At 36.0% G+C, this 26,876-nt stretch overlaps 2 protein-coding genes across 2 annotated transcripts; both read left to right on the top strand.

Annotated features, from left to right (window-relative positions):
* Positions 1-268: 268 nt before the first annotated feature.
* Positions 269-10,314, top strand: pomt2 (protein-O-mannosyltransferase 2). Its single transcript, XM_082142643.1, has 21 exons — positions 269-753; positions 834-918; positions 1,034-1,138; positions 2,006-2,114; positions 2,204-2,312; positions 2,401-2,560; positions 3,093-3,199; positions 3,302-3,384; positions 3,474-3,583; positions 4,597-4,663; positions 4,747-4,807; positions 4,892-4,970; positions 5,826-5,977; positions 6,788-6,879; positions 6,983-7,059; positions 7,141-7,212; positions 8,325-8,384; positions 8,470-8,575; positions 8,647-8,787; positions 8,998-9,109; positions 9,372-10,314. The coding sequence occupies exons 1-21, from the start codon at positions 491-493 to the stop codon at positions 9,475-9,477; spliced, it is 2,256 nt and encodes a 751-aa protein (XP_081998769.1). The 5' UTR covers positions 269-490; the 3' UTR covers positions 9,478-10,314.
* A 61-nt stretch (positions 10,315-10,375) lies between these two features.
* On the top strand, positions 10,376-26,797 carry lin52 (lin-52 DREAM MuvB core complex component). Its single transcript, XM_082142646.1, has 6 exons — positions 10,376-10,457; positions 11,071-11,145; positions 11,326-11,363; positions 11,443-11,509; positions 11,751-11,834; positions 26,405-26,797. Exons 1-6 carry the CDS (start codon positions 10,439-10,441, stop codon positions 26,458-26,460), a joined length of 339 nt encoding a protein of 112 aa, XP_081998772.1. The 5' UTR covers positions 10,376-10,438; the 3' UTR covers positions 26,461-26,797.
* Positions 26,798-26,876: the final 79 nt, after the last annotated feature.

Consider the following 26,876-nt stretch of genomic DNA (forward strand, 5'->3'; position numbering starts at 1 on the left):
AAATCAACCTTGACATTTGTTTATTTTCCTGCTATTGGAATATTCTGAGTAATAGGCCGCTGTCTATCTGCATGGGAAAAGTCATTATAATTCCTATTATGTACAATAAAGGAACAACAATGTTGTTTAAATTGAATCATTTTCTTAGACTGCAGAAAACGCCGGTTTTCCTAACAATTTTCCACCACATTTTAGATTCATACTGGCCGCATGTGAGCCTCTCCTGTCCAGCAGGTGACAGTGAAGTGCAGACATTCCCGATACTTCCCCAACTAGAACAGCCCACGAAACATGAGCTGGAAGGCAATAGGTCCGTTGCAATAATGAGCAAAAGAATGTCTCATTCAGCAACATGTCAACACGACCAGGCTACAAGATCTTAAATCCTGTTAGGACTCATTGTTCATAAACTCTGCGCCTGAAGGCACTGTCTTTATAGTGTTTTTGCCACTCTAATAATGACTCATTGTCTTCATCAAAAAACCTGCTAATGGACGGCATACCGAAGGAGCTTTACTCACAAAGACAAGACATATCAGCTGTTAGACATCGACAAACATGTAGGGTAAACGAGGGTGCTGAATGCCTTTCCCAACCTTCAAACGGGACAAATAAAAGGATCCCCAAGCGAAGAGGACACTTCAGTTCACCCTGCAGAGATGATGATCATGTTCCACTTTATACTTTGGTCTTGGTGCTTGTGCTCTCTGTGTGTACACGCTTTTACAAGATCACTGAGCCTCCACATGTATGGTAAGCATTAGATCTGTAGAATTGTGATAATAACCTTATATCATTACCCGATCAATACATATTATGATCCATTATTGCAGTTGGGATGAGACTCATTTCGGGAAAATGGGAAGTTATTACATTAATCGCACCTTCTTCTTTGATGTCCATCCACCCCTTGGAAAGGTATAGATTTCATTCCATCTAGACCCCTGTTTCTCCACTTTAATCTCAATTTACGGTATTTAGTCAGTTTTTGTGTAGTTTGTAGTTTGTGAATTAATCTACACTCCTGACTCAGATGCTGATTGGCCTTGCTGGATACCTGACAGGCTATGATGGCACCTTTCCCTTCGTAAAACCAGGGGACAAATATGAGCACCACAACTACTGGGGGATGAGAGCGGTAAACCTTTAATTGTCTCCCAATTAGTTTCATGCAGATTTATAGGACAGAGGTAAACTTAAGTTATTTATATAAAAAAACATAGAGAAATATAGGATATATATATATATATATTAGTTAGTAACTTAGTATTGCTATATAAATAAAGTACTTCAAGTACCTTGTATGAACCCTGTACATATATATATATATATATATATATATACAGGGTTCGTACAAGGTACTTGAAGTACTTGAATTTCACTTTTTGCAATTTAAGTCCTGGAAAACCCTTGAAAACAGCCATATAAAGAGGTACTTAAAAAGTGCTTGACTTATTTAAATACATTATATGAAATAAATTTTTTTCTAAAAAAACACAAATGCAATCTTTTCACGCAAAATTAACACTGCAGCCTGTCTGATAAACCCCCATCAGACTTTTTCTCGATACGAAGTACGCCAACATTATAATATAAAATATTATTTATTGAACAATAATAGCCATCATAAACTTTGTATTTAATATATATTATTAAATGCATTGTAAGTTGTAGATTTTGTTTGATAAGTGCGATCTCTGATTGTAGTCCTTGAAAACCCAAAAAGTAGTGCTTGAAAGATATATATATCTTTCAAGCACTACATTTTTGTGTATGTATATATAGAGAGAGAGAATTTAAGTTAATTATTTATATAAGAAAGTAAAAATATAAAGTCAGTATTGTAGTATAGCTTATTTAAATGTATTAATTTAAACAATGTTTAACAATTTTGCAAACTATCACTAAATCCAGATCTAATTTATCTTTTTAATTTAGCCATGCAAAATCCAATCATTATTTGAGTGTAAGCTCTAATCCTTTTTTTAAATTCCTTTGTGTGTAGTTCTGTGCAGCTCTTGGTTCCTGCCTTCCTCCTTTTGCCTTTCTTATTGTCCTGGAGCTGTCGCATTCTCCACCAGCAGCGCTAATCGCAGCCTCTCTTCTTATATTTGGTGAGTGTGGTAGTGATCATCAACACAGAGGTGAGCTGTATTCAACGACGATAATCAGAATCTAAATCAACTGGTCTATTTCACAACAGACACTGGCTGCATCACCCTGTCTCAGTACATTCTCCTGGATCCCATTCTAATGTTTTTCATCATGGGCTCTGTTCTGTGCATGGTCAGATTCAACACACAGAGACTCAGGTAGAGGAGGAATCTCTCTATGTAGCTTTATTGTTTGAGTTTGTATACCTAATGTATCAGGAATGCAAATGGTCTTTTTTGTCTTCAGGTCTTTCAGCTTCTCCTGGTGGCTCTGGCTGCTTCTGACGGGGGTCTGCCTCTCTGGTTCTCTGGGAGTGAAGTTTGTGGGGCTATTTGTCATCCTCTTGGTGGGAATCAACACAGCATTTGATCTGTGGAGGCTACTTGGGGACCTCAGCTTGTCTCTGGTAGAAATGAGAACCTGTTTCAAAGATATTCACAACTGTTGAAAAGTTTGGTGTCGGAAAGATAAAAAAAAAAAAAGATTTTGAAAGAAGTCTCTTATTCTTACCAAGTCTCCATTTATTTAATCATAATGATTGTAATATTGTGAAATATTATCGCAATTTGAAATTTTAATGCATTTTAAAATGTAATTTATTCCTGTGATGGCAAAGCTGTATTTGCAGCATCGTTACTCCAGTCTTCATTGTCACATGACCCTTCAGAAATCATTCTAATATGCTGATTTTCTGCTCCAGAATAATTTATTATTATTATCAATGTTGAAAACAGTTGTGCTGCTTAATATATCCTTGTAAACCGTGATACGTTTCCAGGATGGAAAGTTCAAAAGAACAGCTTTTATTTAGTCTTTACTATCACTTTCAATGTAATGCGTTTTATAAAAGTATTAACTTCTTTTTTTATATATACTGTATATAAATCTCACTTTTTTATGGTAGTGTATGCTGAAAATAGTTTCTTGTTTTTCTCAAGGTGGATTTTGGGAAGCACTTACTTGCTCGAGTTTTCGGGTTGATAATGCTCCCGTTGTTCCTGTACACTACAATATTTGCCGTCCACTTCATTGTCTTAAACAGAAGGTATGTTTGAGCCAATATTGATATTCAGTTCTATTCTAAAAGCAGTTGCTAATTAATACATGAATAAAATATAATTTTAACAACTTTCTTTTTCATACACAGTGGTCCCGGGGACGGTTTCTTCAGCTCTGCTTTCCAGTCTCGCTTGATTGGAAACAATCTACACAACGCCTCCATGCCGGAGTGTAAGCACAACTTAATACTCAATATTTGACATTTTTACTGCTTGTGTTTCTCTCATGTTACTTTGGCTTTTACTCCTCCCTCCGCACAGATCTGGCATATGGCTCAGTCATAACAGTGAAAAATTTGCGAATTGCGGGAGGATATCTGCACTCTCACTGGCACCTTTACCCAGAGGGGGTTGGAGCTCATCAACAGCAGGTCAGCTTCTCTTACCAAACCCAAACAGGAAGACAACAGTAAACATTATCTGGAAGATTTTAAGATGAACATCTGACCTGTTTCTTATTTTGGTTTATAATTTCTAATTACAGATCAGTCAGATTGAAAAAAACTAAAAAAAACTATTATATTGTATGCAACATTAGTGGTGATCAAAAGTGGCATAGACATTTATAATGTAACAAGATTTCTATTTCAAATAAATGCTGTTCTTTTGAACCTTTGGTCACACTTTAGATTAGGGTCTAATTCTCACTATTTACTTAATATAAACTGTTTATTGACTTTTGCCTCAATAAACTCCTAATTACTGCTTATTAATAGTTACAAAGGTAGTTGTTAAGTTTTGGTATTGGGTAGGATTAAGGAATGTAGAATATGGTCATGCAAAATAAGGCCTTAATATGTGATTTATAAGCACTAATAAACAGCCAGTATCCTACTAATATGCATGCTCATAAACAAGTAGTTGATACTAGTGCGAATTGGACCCTAAACTAAAGTGTTACCGAACTTTCAATTAAATAATCCTGAAAATTGTATCATGGTTTTCACAAATATATTAAGCAGCACAACTGTTTTCATCTGTGATGATAATATAAGAAATGTTTCTTGAGCACCAAATTATTATATTATTCTGATTTCTGAAGGATCATGTGGCACTAAAGACTGGAATAATGACGGCTTGAAACTTCAGCTTTGCCATCACAAGAAAAAATTACATTTTGAAATAGATTATAAGAGAAAACATTTATTATATTAAAATAATTGTATTATATTCACAATATTTTAATGCAGCCTTTGTGAGCATAAAAGACTTCTTTAAAACATTTAAAAAAAATATTACTGGCCCAAACATTTTTAACAGTAGTGTGTACAGTATCTAAATGTATATTTTTGCTACAGTATCTGCCTTGTATTTAGAAATGTATGTGGTGTGTAACAATAAATAATTTTCCTCCTGAATCTATTTTTCATCTTCACCCATGTAGGTTACAGCCTATTTGCACAAAGATTATAACAACCTGTGGTTGGTCAAGAGACCTGACAACTCTGACGGTGAGTTCGTTTACATGTTTGCACTACTTTACTATCCTATATCGACACTGCACAAGAGTCAATAACTCCTGTTCTCTGCTAAGATCTCACAGGGTCATCAGAGCTGGTCCGAAATGGTGACATCATTAGACTGGAACACAAAGAGTAAGCATCAAGTGTTTTTTTTTTTTTTTTAAGCAAAAGTGATGATAATAATAGTAACAGTGCACACCTGATTCTCCTCATCAGAACTACAAGGAATCTTCACAGTCATTTCCATGAAGCTCCACTGACCAAAAAACACCTGCAGGTCACAGGATACGGCATTGTGAGTAGTACTATACTTTTTTCAGTAGAAGTTACAGGTTTTGGCATTTGCTATAGAGTGCTGCAGTGATGATGTATTTTTGTAGGCCATCACTAAGCTTCCGACAACTTTCAGTCTTTATTTAAAAAACATTTTCCTTTAAAGTTTGAGATAGAAGTGATTAAAAACGCAATAAGGCTGTGAAAGCGGACTAGGATTAAATGAGTTTACCTATTCAGCGTGATGACGTTTGATGTCCCTCCTGTAGTCCCATTTAGCCACTTGTTAGCAACCACCTTTTTGAAGACAAGTAAAAGCTTTTTTTTTTTTATCAAAAAGGGGTATTACTGATGTACTTAAAGTACGTAAAAAAAAACGTGAAAATATCTTGAGCTGGTCTTAACCACAGACCTTATTTCAGGCATTTAACCAAAAAACTATTAATAAAACCCAAAACCGGAAGTGCTAAAATGCAAACTCGCTTCCATGTTTTGGCCTACAAATTTACATCATACCTACACCACTCTATTTACTTCAGGACAATGAAAAGTGAAGTGAAAAAAGGCTAAATCGTTTACAGGTTTTGGAGGACAAAAATACATCATCCCTGGTGCACCGTATAGAAACTAAACCTTTTAGAAACCTGTCAGTTGATCTGGTACTTTTTTGTTTTATCAGTGTAATAGATTCAGTTTGTTTTAGTTAAAGTTGTAGATTTAAATATTTGTATTTATCATGTGCAGTCATCTGGATGCCAGCAAAATTATGATCTCATACTAACAGCGAACTTCAGTGCAACTTTGAACCTCTTATGAACATTGATCATTTTTACAAGTTGACAGTAGCATCATCAAACGGAATCGCTTTTCGTTTCAGAATGGAAGCGGAGACATGAATGACTTGTGGCAGGTGGAGGTGTGTGGAGGGAGGAAGGGAGATCCGGTGAAGGTGTTGCGTAGTAAAGTGCGCTTTCTCCATCGCTCCACGGGTTGTGTGCTTTGCTCCTCTGGAAAGACCCTACCCAAGTGGTGAGAGCGTTTGTTCAGAGAAAACTCAGATCAGGGGTGCGTTTCCATAAAGCATTATTAGCCAACTATGGTTGCAATTTCCGTTGTTACCAACATAGTTCAGCAATTTGGAATTTTCCTAAACTATAGTTCCAACAAACATTCACAAAAACCATTGCAAACTTGTGTGGTTGGAACTACAGCTCTTGAGCAGTAGTTAGAAGCATAGTTTCTTGTTAAATGACATGTGGACTTGTCATGCTCTTGGGTGCAATAAGCAAGCTAATATTCAGTACGTTCTATATGTTTCATTCTATTTAAATATTTATCAATTTTAATCTATATATTTTTGCATGTCAACAATCAGCGCCATTTTTGAGGAGTGTGTAAAATGCAAAAGGGAACTCCAGAGAGTGATGTAGAGGGAACCCTCGATGAATCAAACATGGACATTGAACAAACACAGTGAAGTAGTCTTTAGGTGCCTTGTTTGTTACAGCAGCATCTCTGAGATCTCGAATAGATTAATTAGCATTAGATTAGATTAATTAGCAGCGAATAGATTAATCAGCAGAATTTATTACTCCTCCACATGTCTTAAAGACGGTCCTATATTGTTGAACCAATGTTACTACTAACCAATGAGGTGTGACCATGTTACTATGGTTTAGGGAAACAGTCATGACTAGTTGATTAGTTTTTCCAATGATGCATCATGCTATGGTAGTTAATCCGTGAGTTACATCATTGTATAGTAAACGCACTTCTGGTCAGTTGCGCATAACTTATCACAGAAAGACATTTTTTAAACTGCATTTTTCTTTTCAACAGGGGATGGGAGCAAGTGGAGGTCACATGTAGCCCATATGTCAAAGAGACCCCCAACTCGCAGTGGAACATTGAGGATCACATCAACCCTAAATGTATGTACATAGAGCTACATTTAAAAAATATGATAATAGGTAGAAATGTGCCACTGGATGGGTTTTTCTCAGCTGTTTGTGCAACTTCTTTGTGTATCTGCAGTGCCCAACATCAGTCTTTTAGTGCTCAAACCCTCTTTCCTGGAGATCCTCTGGGAGTCTCATATTGTGATGATCAGGGTAAGATTTTCACATGGGAATAATTTATGAATTCATTTATATGGTTTAAGTTTAATAAAACTTGTTTTGTTTTTTGTTTAGGGAAACAGTGGTTTGAAAGCCAAAGACAATGAGGTGAACTCTAAGCCCTGGCACTGGCCCATCAACTATCAGGTAAGTTGTATAAAATCTGATAGACAGATTAAAGAATAAGCAGTGTTTTTTAATAGCAGTGTTATTTTAGTGTTATTTATATACTATTATAGTATTTATTAATATTTTTAATTAGCTTTTATTTTTTTATATTTTCTAATTTTAGTTTGTTTTAATACATTTTTATTTGTTATTTCTATTTAGCTTTAATTTATTAATTTTTTTAAGTGCCCCAATTGTGCTTTTTCGGATATTACCTTTCATGTAGTGTGTTATATAGCTGTTTAAGGTCTGCACATTTTTTAAAGATCAAAATGCACAATAAAATTAAATGGAGTTAATGTCTCCCAAAAGAAAGAACTGATTCTGAACTGCCGAAACGAGTCGTCAGTAATTCCAGTCTTACTTCCTGCATGAACCTATGTAGGTATGTAACAAATTTGCATAATGCCAGCCTATAGTTTTCATTGGTCTGCCCACAAACATCTACTTTGACCCTCCCTCAAACACTGTAGTTGTAGCTGAAGCCTGGAAGAGGTTGGTTCGTGCGTGGTGTTGACATTGAGAATACACTGTTTTCTGTGCTGCCAAAGCAACTTTGCATGCACTTTCAAACTGACAGCATCATTACTGTTCATAATCACTGTGTATACAAGTGCTGGGGAAGCTTCTGGAGCTGGAATTCAAATGGAAGTTTCATTTCCAACATGATCCGTAAGCGGTAGACCAATCACAACAGACTGAAAAGGACGGGAAGGATGGGTTAAGAGAGACTGAATCTTCGAGCAAACCATGTTCAGACTCTTTGAGAAATGTGGTGATGTCTGATGTGCAATGTATATTTTGAGAAATTTTTTTGTTTTTGTTTTTACATTGGATGCATGTAAAGGAGACCCCCAAAACAAAAATTAGGAGCCTTTAATAGGGGCACTTAAAGTTTTAGTTTAGTTAGTTAGTGGTCAACTTATTTTAGTTTAGTTAGTTAACAGCACAAAAAGGGTTTTTTCAGCTTTATTTCTATGAACAAAAATTATTTTTAATAGTTTTCGTTTTAGTTACCATAACAGAACTGTTTTGAAAACCCACATCTGTGTACTATCTCATCATTATTCATTATTCATTATTCATAATAGGGTTTGAGGTTTTCTGGAGTAAATGAGACGGAGTACCGTGTTTATCTACTCGGGAACCCTGTGAGTGTCTCTGTCCTTTTTTATGCCCTCTATTTGCTAAGATCTCTTGTCCTGTCATTGCCAAAACATCATATTTCATCCTCAGGTCATCTGGTGGCTGAATCTACTGAGTCTGGCTCTATTTGTTGTCATGCTGACCGTGGCTTCTTTAGCCATACAGAGAGGAGTGAAGATGGAGGGAATGAGGAAAGGTAAGCAGCACTGCAGATTGTGCAGTACAAGAGCCAATCTGAAGTCTAAAACAGCTGATGTTTTCTTTCAGTGCACTGTCATGCTCTCATGGAGGGTGGTGGGATGCTGCTTTTGGGCTGGCTGTTACACTACCTCCCGTTCTACATCATGGGTCGCATACTCTACTACCACCATTATTTTCCTGCCATGCTGTTCAGCAGTATGCTCACAGGTACAAAGGCAAACCAGATAGCCATAGGGCAGAAATCGGCTGATATGCTTATCAAAATATTTTCATATGGACTAAAGGTTAATAATTAGCCTTATGTAAATTGTGTAAAACCTACTTTGGACTTTAAAATATTTTGGTCATCATTAATTAGCATATTTGTTGGCACAACATTATTACAGTTAACATATTTAATGACCTTCTTTATTCAAGGTATTACTCTGGACATCTTCCTTCAGAATTTTCAACTTCTCTTTAGTTCATCCGTATCCCATTATCTTCTGAGGGGAGGTCAATCTATACTCTTGTTAGGGTTCATCTATAGGTAAGGCTCCACAATGTTTAACTTTAGTTGTTTTGGGCTCATAACCCCTTTATGCTTGCTTTATTTTTTTAAACTCTTTACAAAATTTCTCGTTAGAAATGAATGAAGTGGGCTATATTCTTTTATTTAATGAATTTTTTTTTTGCATTTTACGAATATTCTATATATTATGTTTGTTTGGGTCACAAATTCAGGCCAATATTGTCTATTTCAATCTAATATTGATCTCACTCTGAAATTTCTTCTGTCCATCTCCTTTCAGCTTTTACCTCTTTCACCCTCTCTCCTATGGCATGAGGGGGCCGCTGGCACATGACCCTGCCTCCTCCATGGCCGGCCTCAGGTGGATGGAATCCTGGGAATTTTAGATAACATTTCTATAAAATTTTAGACCATTTATCCCGGGCCTTAAAATGTTTTAAACATTTTAGTTGTTACATGTTGACTGGATCATTTCATTGTTGAAGGACAGCTTTTACTCTGTTGTTATGTTGTGATGAAACTTTTTAAAATAGTATTTTAAAGTTACGGTATTTTACAGTCATAATTTTTTGATAGTGTTTACCTACTGTTGCTGATCTGAAATAAACTGATAGAAGTAATAAAGTGCCTTTCAGTTTTCACATTTATAGACTCTGTATAATGTATTCACCCTCTTGATTGTGTTTTTACATTTCATTTGTTACATAATGTTTTTCACTATTTAAGAAGAAAATTATGAATTAGTGTATTCAAGAACAGACAACCTCAAATGTATCTCAATAATATATTTATAAGCGGCCCAAGTTGTGTTTTTGTTCAGTTAAATGGACTTACTACAACATTTCAATTGGATATATGTTGGGAGCCTGGCTATGTGGTTCTAGAATAATAATAATGTTATTTTCAAGATTTTTTGGTGTTTGCTTTCATAATTGTCTTGCTGGAATTTTTGCCTTAAATGCATATCAATGACTGACCGAAATGAATACATTTCAAAAGGGTCCGTGTATTAGGGTTTTATTTGTGTTGCATTTGATAGCAAAAACGTGTCTAGGTCCTTTTACTGAAAGAAATTTTCATAAACCACAATGCTTAGAGGAAGAATGGCATGTGTATCTCAAAAGTTGTATGTATGTTCTTAAATGTGTCCTGTTTAACACAGATTGAATCTTGAACTCAATTTTATTAAAAACTACTGTTACTTCTCAGGTAAGCTGAAACTGGTGTTTACCTATGATTCATATTTCTGTCAATGGTTGCGACAGAGCACAACACGAGAGGGCGGGGCTACAGATATCCATTCCCTTCAATCATTGGTTGCCTCAAATCACATGTGTTGTTGTCAAGATGGCGTCTCCGAATGGAGGTAAATTTTAATTCTTCTTTTCCCTGGTAGCATTAGTTGTTAATGTAGCGGTGCAACGGACCAGTTAAACCTTATAAACCGTTATGCTGTTCAGCATATCCTCTTAAAGAATAAACAAATTGAGTTTCAAGATAAGCTTTTACCTCGGAATAGCGTGATAAAATTGTTTAGACTCAGTCATTAGCAAGCTACGTGTAAACGACATCAGTTACTGTATTAAATAATTACGAATATAATGGTGCAGCGATTACGCGAAGAAAACTTTTTTCTGTATTTTGCATCTATTTTTTAAATATGTGTTTTTGTATATTTTTGTCAAGCATTGCTATTCAATGCAGCTAGTTCAGCTTGATCATAATAATGCACTGCTGAGTAATCATAACTTAAACTCCCCCTCCAATGTGACCAGTCATAACATTACTTGTATACTAAATATTATATCCTGAATAACACGTGATGATTTCTGTTCCCAAAGTCGCAGCATTTAAACTCACTTGTATTATTAATGTAATAACATCTGTTCTATTATTGATTCTGTTCTATCTCTCTGGTTATTGGTTTTTTTTGTTTTTTTGAACAAGTGTTGTAATAAAGAGTATGATTGTTTTTATAGGTGAGGACTTTGAGTCCTCTCTGCTGAGTTTTGAAAAACTTGACCGGGCTTCACCTGACCTGTGGCCAGAGCAGTGTAAGTTTGATTGTCTAATGTTATTGAATAGTACTTTATATGCCACATTCACAGATGTTTTCACATATGAAGTTACATTGGTTGAAATACACTAAGTGCATTAGATTATTACAGTAGCTTTTTTTTTATGTATCTGAATGTTGTTTGAAAGTCCCATGTACTCCTTTGATATTTTAACAGTACCGGGTGTCTCAGAATTTGCTGCATCCTTCAAAAATGTGAGTAAAAAAAATCTAATTATAATAAAGTATTTTCAAACATGAGAGATGAATTTAAGACTTTTGTTTGTTATTCCAGCCTATCACAAATTCTCCGCCCAAATGGATGGCTGAACTGGAGTCAGAAGATATTGAAATGTTGAAAGGTCTGCTGCCTTTTCCATTAATTAAAACAAATGAACATTGAGCCTCTTGATGCTTCAGTTAGCATTTTATTGTTATGGTCCCATGTGACCGATGCTTGCTTCAGTTAAAGAGCTTAATAATAGTTAGATAAATAGCAATGTGAATTTAAAAAACTTTATTAATTTTTATTAACTTATTTGTTCTGGCATTGGCATAGGTCAGTACAGACTAGATGTGATTGGTCTTCTTGTTTTGTTTTAGAATTAGGAAGTTTGACCACAGCAAATCTGATGGAGAAGGTGAAGGGACTGCAGAATCTGGCTTATCAGTTGGGCTTGGAGGAGTGTAAGTAATCTTACCTCTGGTTTCACAGACAAGGCTTAAGCCTAGTTCCAGACTAAAATGTGTGTTTGAGCTGTTTTAACGGAAAGAAACTTGTACTGATATATCTTAAAATTTTTCACTGCCGTTGTTTTGTCTCAAGATGCACACCAGTAAAAAAAAAAAAATGTAAAGGCACGTTTATAAAAGCTACTTAAATGCCCTTGTTGAACTAAAGTCTAATCCTGGCCGTAGTTTCAAACAATCAGTGCACAATTTGTGACTTTGTGAAGCCTCCACTAGATGGCGTTATTACCAAAGAGGGGAAAAATCATTCACAAATGCAAAAGCATCTGTCACATATTAAGACATTTTACACATCTACACTTTAAACACAAATTATTGGTCAGGAAATGATCAAAATACAATCAAATTCACTACTTAAAAATCCATTGCTGCCTCAGAAAAACATCAAAGACAGAATTAAGTTTTTGGCAGAACATGGGAAGTTTGATTCCGAGTGGTTCAGCAGAGTTGTGTGGAGTGATGAATCACAATGAAACATGAGTTGTGTGGTGATGCTCCAGAGCGGTGTCTTTGAAAATCTGGTAAGAAATATAAATGCATCTCTACCACAGTAGAGCATGGAGGAAGAACTGTCATTGTGTGGGGAGACGTTTTAGCTGTTGGAATTGCTGAGATACTTCACTGTGAAAAGTCATTTAATGCTTTGGAGTACAGGAGAATGTTGCAAAATGCCTTTCTTCCCACAATTGAAAAGTTATCTAAAGAGGAATGATCAGATGTTATTTTTCAAGAAGACAATGCTCCTGCCCAAATTGCAAAGACAACCAAGAAGTGGCTTGAGAACAAGTCCATCAGGCTAATGTTTTAGCCCGGACAGATTCCAGATTTGAACCCTAAAGTGAATATTTGGTCTCATATTAAACTCAAACTAACTGGGAGACATTTTTCAACTACTCATGAACTGTTTGAAGCCATCAACATTGAGTGGAACAACACACTCTTTTTCCTGCAAAAAGCTGTCTTGCAATTTTACCCACACGGCTTAAAGGGGTTATGCCCTTTTAACAAAGTCTTGATTTTGTTTTTGGGGTGTACTAGAATATGTTTTCATGCTTGATTGTTCAAAACACATATTATTTTTCACATATTTTACATTATTACATCTCCTGTCTCCCCAGTCTAGAACGCGTTGTTTTCGATGGAGCCCCTCCTTCTGTAATATGAAATGTGCTGTGATTGGTTAGCTGTCCCAGTGTGTTGTGATTGGCAGCAGTTAGCGCGTGTTCGGGAAATGTAACGCCCCTTCATAACCGCGAGCTCTACTCGGATGTAAATATTAACGATGGCATCGATTTCAAATTATTTCGAGCCCGATTCAGAGCCTAACAATTTTAACAAACAAGAGGATTGTGCTGAACGGATTTCAAGCACGGAGTTTGCAAGCACGGATTTCACAGAGTGGAATGTTTTTTTTTCTTTTTTTTTTTCTTATAGATACGATGTTATCCACCATTTAATCATATTTGTCGGAAAACTGTGCTAAAACAAACAGTAATCAATCACAAAATCATGGATAATTTTCCTAAGGGGCGATTTAACAAAAGCAAGAGCTTACAAAAGCTAAAGTAAACACTAGATCAATACTGTAATGTTAGTTAACTAGCTACTGGAGGCAAAGCTTTACATAATAGCTATCAAAGCAACTACATAAAACTTAAAATTGGAACTGTTTATAGAAAACACAACTACAAATAATAAGACACACTTACAAGTTGTGATCCATAAACAACAGATTGTCCTGACAAAATGGGAATGGCTACGTCTTTCAGTTAACCTCTCTAAGTTCGTCAGCCTTAGGACAAACTTTTTCCGGGGTTTAAGAAACAGCAACAACAACTCTTCCTCTTCTCTAAAACAGTCCAACGCGGCCTCACACGCTTTGTTGCTTGTTCCCGGGGGCAGGGTTTATGTACATTTTAGGGTTCATGATGTCACCAACCCAGGAAGAAGCTCGTTGTAGTCCCTACCAGCCATTTGTTGTAGTCCTTAACAGCGATTTCTGTAAAATAAAATAGATCCCTTTGCATTGAACTTTGAGCGTCGTATCTTTGCAGATGTTGTTTATAGTGAAACAGCAACATTATACACTAACTAAAGTTAAAAAAGTGAAATCACAAATCAAGGACCCCTTTAAACTTTTAAAGAAAATAAAGGGAAAGCTATTCTGTGCTAAGCTACTTAATCTACAGTTTTTGTGTAATACTTATTTCCTGACCACTGATTTGTGATTAAAATGGTTAAGACCATTAAATAATTTGCCATTTTTGGCTTGGCCCATTTTTCTTTTGCCCAGGAGTGTAGTCAATAGAAAAACAGTTTCCCCCTGCTGTTAGATTTATGATACAGGTTCTTTAAAACACATAAACTATTATAAATAATCTAGAATGTAAATCTATTTGAAATCTACCTGAAAAATGACTTCCATCATTACTCAAACCATCATTTGTTTATTTTATTTGATAAGTCTCAAATGATTCCTCTCTCTATATTTAAACAGAACTGGCTTGTTTCCCAGTGGCTCTGAAATGTTATATCACAGAATTGCTAGATGTAGTCTTAATCCATACTGGCAGGATTACAGGAAAGATAAGTGTTTTCATGATTTACCAAATGAAAATGGGCATCAGATGTACCAGATCTTGCACAATTTGAAAGTGACTACTACAAACCATTTGTAAACACTTGTTTCAAATATATTACATTCCATCTGACAATTATGACCTTTTGTGCGGCATGTTCAACAAGATTTCCTTTCAGTGAGAAACGTAGGGTGAATTCAGGTAAAATCTCAAAGTCAAAAGTTTAAACTTTACCCTTTTATGGACCCTTTTCACAGACTATGATGAATCTTTTTCACATATCTAGTAAAGTTTTTCATATTTTCATTTTTACATTTTTATAACGCTATACATTGTGTTATATTACCTTGTCAGTAAATGACAAAAAAAAACAAATTATCGCTGCTGCGAGGGTGTTTCTAATACAACAACTGAGGGAGAGATGGCAAATTTGACAACTGCTAACTGCTATAATCAATCTCTAACTTAACTGACAACTTCCGCTTCTGAGAGCCCCAGAAACATGAAAAGGGTCCATTTTGAACAAATTTATTTAATCTGAGTCTACATAAATTCAATTTTAAAAAAGTACTAATTTATTAATTATTCTATTACATTTGAGTTAAGGGGATCTCCATATTACTTATCTTATAATGTCTTCGGTTGTAAATTGTGCATAAAATAATAACATAATGTTATATATTAATACTTTCCTCTGTTTTGTTTTTTTTGCTTGTTTTTTCACTGAATATTTATTAGACCAAGCATAAGTTATATTATATTGTGGATATTTTTAATGCATAATTTCATGTTTTATCATTTAATATTTAGAATATCCCATAGCATTTTTTTATTTTTTTTGTGAAAGTGCATTAATGCTGTCTAAATGCAGATTTCTGGGGTTAATATCCCACTTTTGGATTTAGCTTCCATCCCACCTTTGCTATGTAACGATGGCAAGTAGAAAGGCATAACCGGAGTCTTTTCTGCCTCCATTTAATATGTTTGACTTTGCACTTTGCAGTGTAATAAGTCAACCTAGATGTCTCCACCCTCCAGTCATTTTGTCCTCTGATTTTTTCATGGTGACTTCTGTAGGAATGCAACACACTTCAAGACATTTATTCTTTTTAACAGGAGTAAGAAAATTAATTTCCAATTCTGGAAGCAGGGGTCCTCTCCATCTAATATATAACCTGTGCATGACAAAACTGTGATTTAGTGTGAGTTTGTTTACACATTTGTTTCTTATATATCTTTGGCTATACCCACACTGGTTGCTTAAGTCTCTGGTCAAACTTGGTGCTGTAATGTGGAAAATATACTGGTGAAGTGATGAGAGGTCTCCTTGTGAGTTCACTGTTGATTTTTAAAATCTCCATCAAGACGCATGATTAAAGTAGGCTCGTTCAACCAAGATTATGCCAAACATAATTTGTCACAGCTCTATGCTATTGAGCGAAATAATAGTCAGTTGCATGAACTCCACAAGTTTTTGGAACATTAAATTATGTTTCAAAGGGCATCTTGTTATTCAGTGGAAGAAAGAAAATCTGACCGTCGGTACAAAGGCATTCAATCTGAAATATTTCATATTCATTTTACCCATTCAAAAGTTGAAGAAGTTCAAGAAATGAATACTTTCAGTCAGCAAGGATGCATTGCATTGATCTAAAGTGACAGTAAAGACTTTTACAATTTCCGTTTCAAATAGAACTGTTTATTCATCAAAGAATCCTGAAATGTATTACAGTTTCCACAAAAATATTAAGCAGCACAACTGTTTTCAACATTGCTGAAATGTTTGTTGAGCTGCAAATCAGCATATTAGAATGATTTCTTGAAGGATCATGTGACATTAAAGACTGGAGTAATGACTGTTGAAAATAGTCTCACACTATTACTGTTTTACTGTATTTATCATCAAACAAATGCAGCTTTAGTGATCATAAGAGCCTTCTTTCAAAAAAATCCCTAAACGTTTGAACAGTAGTGTACATTATAATGTTTCCTTGTATTACAATTTTCAAAATCTTCAAAAAATTCAGATTCACAATATGTGCTTAGGCGTTTGGACCCTTCTATATGTGTAACAACATGAATGTAAGGGAACGAAGCTGTAATCCGCTCTGTGCTTATATCAATTCATTATATTGTTCCGCATCATTTCAATATTCTGTATTTCAAAACCATAAAGATATTGTAAATAAGCGTACTCGTATGTAATGCCTCCTACTCTGAGCAGACAGATATGAAATTATGATTATCATTCGGCTCAGAGCAGCATTTAACGCAGCGCCCTTTAATGCGGTGTGGTTTAATTTTCTTCCTTCTCCTAGCTGTCAGGGGAAGCCTTGTAAATCTGAGCTACTTTTTCATCATGTTTCTTTCTCTCTTCAGCGCCTTTAAACGAGCTGACGAGAGGTAGTGTTAGGAGACGGGAGGGTGTGGAGGAGGAGGAAGATTTACAGCACCTTTGGCTTGACGGCCATTAAAGTCGTGATCTAGTTAATGGGGATAATGCAATCAGGCAGTGAAAACTCACCCCAAAGGCAAGGTTATCAGCCACACATTTGTTTTATATATTTATTTATTTTTTCAGCTCAGGCACATGCAGATGCCGAGATGCATTAGCCGGCCGTATATGTTTTGGGTGGAAAAATATGAATAACGGCAGCATATATTAAGCTTTGATTAATCATGGACTTATGTTAAGCTTAAAACGTATAAATAAGTGTATACTAAGTATTTTAATAGCTTGGTGTTGAGTGGATCAGCACATTTTCTCATCTGTAACTGCTACATGAGTAAACCTTATGGGGGTGCGACCAAAGGCTGATAAGGATATCATATGCATGTGTATTTATTTGTGTGTGTGAGCGTGACATGTGCCACACCAGTCTCCTTGGGGACGTTTACCCCCCCTCTCCTAGCTGAGTGACGCCGATCAGGGTCATTGTGGGAGGGCCTGACGCGTGCCTACCCCTCCAGCCCCCCACCAGTACCCATCTGCTCCAGGCCGTGATGAATGCTGCTGTCGGGGGGCTGCTGAGCATGGTCATCAGGCCCATCCGCTCCCACAGGACCAGTCACTACACTGATAAGTACTGTTATTGAAGGTAATTGAATGGAGAGTGCTCCTCTGGGACAGCTAGGCCTCAGGCGATGCTGATGATATCTCTGATTCCACTGCGGCGGCTTGCACAGATGATGTAACACGCTTGTTTACTTGAGTAATTGGGGGGGGGGGGGGGGGGGGTAAATGATTTGGAAATATTTTGTAGGTATAACAAGATTACAACTGCGTTTTTGTGTGTTTTGAACCAAAATAAGCAGCAGGAATGTAGGAATGCATAAAATGCATTAATAATGCCCACTAAGGGGTTTTCAGAACTTCCTAACCCTGAGGATTAAACATGAATAATACCTCAGATCGTGCAGCTTGTTGAGGAGAGGTGGGCTATTACTTTTATAAGTGATCCGATTAAGGACTACTAAAAACCTTTTAAAAACTCTGGCAACCATTCTAGTATCATGGCGCCATGTTTTGTACAGTCAAGTGACACTCACATGTTCTTCAGAAAATTTTGTAATTAGTTTGTTTAATGTTTCCCCAGACACACATCATGATTTATTACAGATGCTACGGTAGGAGCATAATGGCTCAATGACAAAGAAGAGTGTCTACAATAAAGAAAAATAACATTCTTTTTCAAAAATCAAGTTTAAACACGCGTGCCAAGTTTAAAAAAATGTTTACTGTTTGTATTCATGTTGGTTTCATAGGATTTATTTAGTGCACCAAGAAATTTCTCAAAATGAATAGAAATTTCATGTGGTGTAACAAGTAAAAAGCTATATATATATTACCACCTTGAATACATGTTAGTGTGTTTAAACAGTGTTTTAAATATCCATCCATCCATTACACACATACAATAGTGGTCAAATGTGATGTCCAGAGGGGATATTTATTTTTAATGATCCTACAAATTTGATAAAAAATAATATATATATATATATATATATATATATAATATTTTATATATTTTATATATATATATATATATATATATATATATATATATATATATATTTTATGAGGGAAGAACAAAACACTAATCTTGGTTAAGATATTGACCAAATTATTTAGCAAGAAAAAGCAAACTACAGTTACACAGGAAAGCTCACAGGAAAAAGCATACCGGTACATTGACTAAAACATAAGTTATTACTATTTTGATGGTCCTCATGTTTTTGCATGTTCATAAATTTAGTATGACAGCCTTTCCAAGAATTATGTACAATTTGGCATGTTTCATTGCGTTCTCAAATTAAACATTTGCTTAATTTAAGAATATTTTAATAAATGGTAGAGATGTCAATTTTCCTGTAGGCCGGTTATATCTTTTGCCACTAGAATGTGTGTGTGTGTGTGTGTGTGTGTGTGTGTGTGTGTGTGTGTGTGTGTGTGTGTGTGTGTGTGTGTGTGTGTGTGTGTGTGTGTGTGTGTGTGTGTGTGTGTGTGTGTGTGTGTGTGTGTGTGTGTGTGTGTGTGTGTGTGTGTGTGTGTGTGTGTGTGTGTGTGTGTGTGTGTGTGTGTGTGTGTGTGTGTGTGTGTGTGTGTGTGTGTGTGTGTGTGTGTGTGTGTGTGTGTGTGTCTGTGTGCGTGTAAACAAAATATCATGAAATATTAATTAATTATTAATTATATATGTTTTTTGAGGAGTCGCACCGCATGCCATTTCACAACCTGCCTTATAATAAACAGGTCAAATTATCTGATATTTTAGAGACTTATTGACCTTGACATGCACTCATGTGTCTACAGGTGTCCTCTCTATGATATCATTTCCTTTTTGTTTTTTCTGCATGTTGGTTGCAACACATTGATTTTGATTTGGTGGACCAAATTTTTTTAAATATTAATTTGCAGTAAAGACATTTTGTAAACATGTTTTTCCACAATAAATAATAACAAGAAAATGAAAAAAAAAAAAATGAAAAAAAAATGTTTTTTTTTAAATGAGGCTTTTTCCTTCATTAATATCAAGAGTTTGACATTTTTGACCTCCTTACCTCCAAAAATGTTTCATTTTAATACAGAAATAAAAAATATGCTCAGATGAGGTTTATTCAAGTGAATTGTGTGCATGAATTGCATTTTTTATGTATTTTTGAACAAATGAATAGATCCTCGCTCAAAATCTGGTTGTCATGTTGTTGACCCATATGTGGAGCTCCATATTGCTCCAGATGCATGTGATAAATATTAAAGATTCAGGAAGGAACAAAACTCTGGCTTGCAACATTCAAGAACCTCCTGCTGTTCAATCTGTTCTTTCACCCAGTATGAAGGTCAGACCCGTCCAGCGCTAATGGCCCCAATGTTCACTGCCTCCTCCCCTAGATCAATCTCTTCTCTATTAAGCGGAGTGTGTCGCTGAATATGATTGCAGTGATGCTACCCTACCCTAGTAATGTGCTTCCATCAATCCATCAGAGACACCCGACCGCAGGGGCAAGCAGTTATGAAGTGCTGCTAGATGACAGGCTGAGCTGGGGGAAAGCTCTCCTCGACTTTACTCTCCTCTGTCTTCCTGTCCTCTCATCTTCCCCTCCCCTCACACAGTCCTGCTCGCTTCCTGCATCTTTATGGCTGATATAGTTGCAGAATGAAGCAGGGAATGTTTGCGGTATCATTCAAAATATAATCCTTAACTTCACACTGCAAATGTTTAAGTAAAAAAGGGGTTTTGTTTTCTGAAAAATACCTAAACATTCTTAAATCAAGATACATTTGCTTGAGAAGCAAAATGAAAAGAGAGTCTTGTTTTCAAAAAAAAAAAAATGATTTTATGCTTATAAAAAGAACATATGGGGGAAGAAAAATAACTTTTCACTTTGAATTCCGTTTATTTTTCTTACCCCATTGGCAGATTTTTTTCTTCTTTTAAGTATAAACTCACTTAATTTCGATCATTTATTTCAGAAAACACTTAATACCTTCAGTAAAGGGTAAGTTGTGAAAATTCTGTTACCATTTACCCTCATGTCGTTCCAAACCCGTAAGACTTTCGTACATCTTGGAAACACAAATTAAGATATTTCAATAAAGCCTGAGAGATTTCTGTCCCTCCATTGACAGTCCACGCAACTACTACTTTGATGCGTTAAAAAATTCTGACGAGATTGTAAAACTAATCCATTTGAATTGAGCAGATTTTTTGACATTATTGCTTTATATGATGAACAGATTGAATTCTGGCGTTTATTCACATATAAACACTCATCAGTTCACACACCAGTTATGATAAACGGAAGCTCAAGCATGTTCGCTTGACGTGCAAGAACCAATGAGGTTCATTCTCACGTGTTACAAAGCACGTTTAAGCTTCTGCAAGATAGAAGTTTTTTTTCTTGCACGTCAAGCAGGTTCGGTTGAGCTTCTGTTTATGTTCTCTGATCAAGTTTTATATGTGAATAACCTAAATTTAATCTGTTCATCATATAAAGCAACCAAGTCTCTACAAAAATTTGGACTAAACCATTTAATTCATATGGATTAGTTTTATGATCTCTCTCTATGACATTTTTTAAGCGACAAAGTAATAGTTGCATGGACTGTCAATGGAGAGATAGAAATCTTTGTGTTTAGAACATGAACGACAGTCTTGGGATTTAAAATAACGTGAGAGTGAGTAATTGATGACCATTTACATTTTTGGGGTGAACTAATGCTTTAAGTAATTTTGCTTCTCAAGTAAATTTCTCTGAATTTAAGAACGTTTAAATATTCGCACTGCAATACAAGTCAAAAATACTGAGTAAGAAAATCATTTTTTGCAGTGCATTAATTATTTCACTTTGACCCTGACATGCTATGACATCATTCAGACTCTTCGACTGCACAGATACACCCGAACGCGGCTTCGAATTTAGACCAGTAAAGAGGGAAAGTGGAGGGAATTCATCTAAATCGCCCTCCCTTCTCTGTCCTAGCCACCACCTCTGTCAACAGATCGGAAATGACACCTTATTTCCATAAATACATTAGGAATTCATTGGATTTTCTTTCCCAGCTAATCATAGCGCCTGTGTGAAACCTTTTAGGGTTTTTAATGAATGAATTTTGACTGATTGCCTATTAATAAGGACACCTCTTGAACAGGGATAGGCTGTGGCAGGGCTGGCAGTGTGCGTGAGTGCGTGTGTGTGTGTGTGTGTGTGTGTGTAATGATTCGTGGTGTCAAGCGACTGGAGGGAGGGGTGAGAAGAGGAGAGCTCTCGGCTGGGACATTAAGAGGAAGCAGTGGCTCCCTTGGGAAATCACTCACCATGTCTGCATCTTAAATATCTCTGTGAAGTATCAATAAGTAGGTAATTGAATTTTGAACACAAACATGAGCATCAGGTGTATGTGTTCCAACGCGGGACGAGAGGGTGGGTCTGTGTGCGAGCGTGTGTCTGTCCTCCCCCGTCCCGTGAGGCTTAGGCAGCGAGAATGGATGTTAAATCTATTAAATAAAGATTACTCCCCGTAATAGCCAAGTGGCAGTTTCAGATGCGCAACAGGGGCACGATTAGTGTGTTTGACTTCTAATGAAAGTGAATTGGGGCAGTCAGGTTTTGGAGAAAATTCAGTTTAAGGTCCAGGAATTCATTTTCTCCTCAGGGTTAAAAACAAGCAGTCTTGTCTCCAGATGTGCTTTATTGGCCTCTAAAAGATTCCCAAGATAAAAGAGCATCCATGCCTGTTAAACTGTATTAATTTTGAAAGAAAAGTTTAATGGTAACATATAATTGATCATATTTCATTTAATGTGTCGTATGCAGACCAATGCATATATTATTTTATATATATATAAATGCAATAATCTATTGTAAATATATAACGTGTGTGTGTGTGTGTGTGTGTGTGTGTGTGTGTGTGTGTGTGTGTGTGTGTGTGTGTGTGTGTGTGTGTGTGTGTGTGTGTGTGTGTGTGTGTGTGTGTGTGTGTGTGTGTGTGTGTGTTTGTGCGTGCATGCATGAATGTATTATGAATATGATATTAGCATAATATCATGATGAATAAATTACAGGCGTGTATGTGTGTGTATATATATATATTTATATATTTAATAGTCTTAATATAATAAGATGTATAATTTAATATTTGCAGATGTGTATATATTTATCATAATATATTTTAATTATATACAAACAAAACATTATTTTAAAATAACCAAACATTACATAACCGTTTGTATCACTTTGATTTTGCTCATATATCGGCTTATTTGTGTTACCATTATTTTGCCTATTAACTCATCATGAAGCATATTTGCTTCATTCAGATAAGTGTACATATACCATCAAGAAGATAATATGGCCTCTGGAATCCATAATATGCCATTTAGTATGGATGTCACCGGCAACAAGCTGCTGATTAACTAAGTACAGAATTAGTAATTGACCTTTCTAATCAACTAAACAAATCTCTAACTCCTGCTAATCAGTATTGATCTGCCACGTTCAGTGACAGCACCAGCTTTGTGTGCGTGTGTGTAAATGCACATACTTGTCTCTGTGTGTGTGTTTGAGCAAGGCTTGCTGGCAGAACCCTCTACACTCCCCTTTTTAATCTAACTCACTCAATGCAAATCATTTCTCTTCTGCTCTGACGGGAATTGAGGATAAATGGAAATCTAATTAATGAGTGGATCAGAGGGGTGCACTCTGGTGAAGGGGTCTCATGGGAGAATGCTTGGCCAGACAGACTCCTGTATTGTTTTGGACAGAACATGTGAGGGAGATTGGGAGAGGGGTAGTAAGAGTTAGAGTAGGGTTGTTAGTTCAGCTATGACGAAGCTCTTTCCCCCTGTTTGTGGACCCCTTCAGAAACCAGTGGCCCATTTAACAAAACGTTGCCCTATCATTGACATTAAACCTGGGATTAAGACACACATATACTTATGGAAAGTACTTGAGGCACTAATCTGTCACATTGACACTGCATTTGGATGGTTAATGACTAATATCTTATAATGCTCATCATTACGTTTTTCACTTATAATGTTGAAATCTGTTGTATTAATATACTGAAGATTAAGATGACTTAAAGGCTTTACTCGTAGCTTTCTCAGGAATCTAATGGGAGTCAAATGTCTACTGTTTGAACCTATGCCAAGGAAAATAGAAATAATCAAACTGCTCTTTATTCCTGTGAATTTTAACTTTTGATGTACAATGCACTTTTAATGTGAGATGTTTTATTGTAGTATGCTTGTTCTGTTTGTCTAGTTAGTTAAAGGGTTACTTCACCGTTTTTTCATATTAAACTATGTTATTCCCTTAACTAAGACGAGTTGATACATACCTCTCTCGTCTCAGTGCGTGCACTAAATCGCTGTCTTGCGGCGAAACTTTGTTAGCACTTAGCTTAGTCCAGTTCATTCAATATGGGCCAAGCAGAGAAGCTACCAAACACCTCCACGTTTTCCCTATTTAAATACAGTTACTCGCGTAGTGTAACTCGACCTAGGACGGTGACACAAAACAAAACATTGTGCTTTTCTAAGCGTGTAAAATGGATAACTATATTGTATGGCGGAATACCATAGCAAGTGCTTGGAAGCACTTCGACTTCGGCGCAGTAATATCTTCACTAGAGGGAGCGGGGGCCGGTGAGAGGATTTTTCACGAGTGAAGATATTACTGCGCCGAAGTCGAAGTGCTTCCAAGCACTTGCTATGGTATTCCGCCATACAATATAGTTATCCATTTTACACGCTTAGAAAAGCACAATGTTTTGTTTTGTGTCACCGTCCTAGGTCGAGTTACACTACGCGAGTAACTGTATTTAAATAGGGAAAACGTGGAGATGTTTGATAGCTTCTCTGCTTGGCCCATATTGAATGAACTGGACTAAGCTAAGTGCTAACAAAGTTTCGCCGCAAGACAGAGCGATTTAGTGCACGCACTGAGACGAGAGAGGTATGTATCAACTCGTTTTAGTTAAGGGAATAACATAGTTTAATATGAAAAAACGGTGAAGTATCCCTTTAAGCTTCATTCAACTCTTGTAAACTGTTTATGATACACACCATGTTACATTCAGTGTGTGTGTGTGATGAATATAAAGTTAATTAAAAAGAATATTAAAATAAATTAGTAATATTCTAAAATACCCTTTAAGTACATTAGTATATGTAAGTAAATTTTGGGCCAGTAGGGGGGGGGGGGGGGGGGGGTTGAAGAAGAAATTAATCATTTTATTCAGCAAGAATGCATTAAAGGAGAACTCGGTAACTTTTTTAACTTAATAAAACTGTCTAGAAATCATTTGGATGGTTAAACAACCTGTTCTGGTGATATTGGTGACTTTCCCCGGACCCCCCAGCGTTCCCCGGAAAACCAACCTTGCAACTTGCAACACTACCGTCCCGGCAAGTTAGAAATTGGAAGTCTCGTGATAAGCGAGAACTAGAACGAGAACGAGCGCGAAACACAAATTGCTTTACGGCAATTCGACATAAACACACACGCATGTATGATGTATTACCAGATTACCCACCTCGGTAGACATAGCTCCACACGATACAGTTGGCTTGCTCCGATCAAAACAAACGCACATGAGCAGCGGTAGAGAGGGGGAGGAGGCCGCCGCAAGTGAGTTTTTTACGACTGTGTTGTGAAATATACGCCCCCCCCACACAGCTGTAGGGGGAGCTCGTGGGGAAAACATGCGACAACAAAAGGGAAAATCAGCGAAGAAGTGACAAGAGTTCGCTAGAGTTACCGAGTTCTCCTTTAAAAGTGACAGTAAATACATTTATGGTGTCACAAAAGATTTCTATTTTAAATTAATGAAATAATGTAATGCTGTCCTTTGAACTTCCATTCATCAAAGAATCCTGAAAAAAAAATGTATCATGGTTTCCACAAAAAATGTGTTTTCAACATTAATAATAATAAGAAATATTTCTTGAGCACCAAATAAGCATTTTAGAATGATTTTTGAAGGATAATGTTACACTGAAGACTGGAGTAATGATGCTGAAAATACAGCTTTGCATCACAGGAATATAAATGACATTTTAAAATGTATTAACAACAATAAAACCTTTTTTTTGTTGGTCAAATAAATGCAGCTTTGGTGAGCATAAGAGACTTCTTTCAAAAACACTAACAAATCTTACCGAGGCCAAACTTGTTTTGTGTAAAACGATTGTTAGGTTTTATCACCTTATTCATCTCCATGTTTTTTATATTTATATATATATACTGTATATACAGTGTATATATATATATATATATATATATATATATATATATATATATATATATATATATATATATATATATATATATATATATATATATATATATATTTTTTTTTTTATATATATTTATATATATATATATATATATATATATATATATATTTATTTGAAAATAAAATAAGTTCTAAATCTAAATCCAAGATGGAAAGCTGAAGGTGAATCCACTGATACTTGCTCCTGTCATTAACACGCCACACAGGGCAGCTCATCTAAATTACAATTCCACCACATTATTTCATTAGCTGCCGCCCAACACCGTCGCTTACCCTGTCCTTCACTCCAATCATTTTCCTGCCTGAAAAACACACCCAACAGCTCATCAGTACCTGTGTCAGCCTGACCACAGGAGGGGTCATGGCTGTTACACCTCCATTTCTAAACGATAAGGAGAGTGTGCTGTAGATTATGTTGATGGAGCTTTGAGAATGAAGATGAAATAATGGGTCCATTAGAAACACTTTAATGTAGTACATTATATTTATTTCAATAATTACTCAGGATCTAGCTTTCTCTGATTAAAATATGGCATGTAAACGTACTTAATGTGCATCTGGTAAGATTTGGAGACTTTGTCTTTCATATTACAGTGCAATAACCTGTTGACTTTATTGCCCTTTTCCAGCCCGAGAAATGACAAGAGGGAAATTCCTGAACATCTTGGAGAGACCCAAAAAGTGAAGACCCAGATGGCGACTGCTGACCTGTCGGGACAGCTACCACCTGATTGTGATCTTGTGAGGCAGAAAACAGTAGCATGATACATTAGCTTTTAAATGCTTTCAATAATATTTGACTGATTTGGGGTCAAAACATCACAACAGCAATGCATCAATATATTTTGTATATATGTTCTCAAAACGTTCTTTAAATGACAGGTGCTGAGTAGAAAGGGTAGGATGGTGGTGTGCTATTCAGTAAATGTTCATAAATGTATTTATTTTTCACTCTGCTGTGTTTAATACAGTGTAATACAACTTCAATTGTTTTATTAAAAATTCACTTTTGTTTAAATGAAGTACAGTTGGTTGTGTTCGCCTACATGCCCTGTGGGGAAAAATGCTGATCTTACCGTTTTATTTTATTGTTTATTTTTT

The sequence above is a fragment of the Leuciscus leuciscus genome, assembly GCF_965113295.1.
Source record: "Leuciscus leuciscus genome assembly, chromosome: 17".
In the NCBI taxonomy this organism is placed as follows: Eukaryota; Metazoa; Chordata; class Actinopteri; order Cypriniformes; family Leuciscidae; genus Leuciscus; species Leuciscus leuciscus.

What these genes read in the sequence shown, in the direction of transcription:
- pomt2 (XM_082142643.1), top strand. Translation starts at nt 491, where the DNA reads ATGGACGGCATACCGAAGGAGCTTTACTCACAAAGACAAGACATATCA. An exon ending in ACTACTGGGGGATGAGAGCG is followed by an intron (nt 1,139 to 2,005) that starts GTAAACCTTTAA and finishes CTTTGTGTGTAG; the next exon opens with TTCTGTGCAGCTCTTGGTTC. An exon ending in GGATCACATCAACCCTAAAT is followed by an intron (nt 6,880 to 6,982) that starts GTATGTACATAG and finishes GTGTATCTGCAG; the next exon opens with TGCCCAACATCAGTCTTTTA.
- lin52 (XM_082142646.1), top strand. An exon ending in TGACCTGTGGCCAGAGCAGT is followed by an intron (nt 11,146 to 11,325) that starts GTAAGTTTGATT and finishes ATATTTTAACAG; the next exon opens with TACCGGGTGTCTCAGAATTT. An exon ending in TTGCTGCATCCTTCAAAAAT is followed by an intron (nt 11,364 to 11,442) that starts GTGAGTAAAAAA and finishes TTGTTATTCCAG; the next exon opens with CCTATCACAAATTCTCCGCC.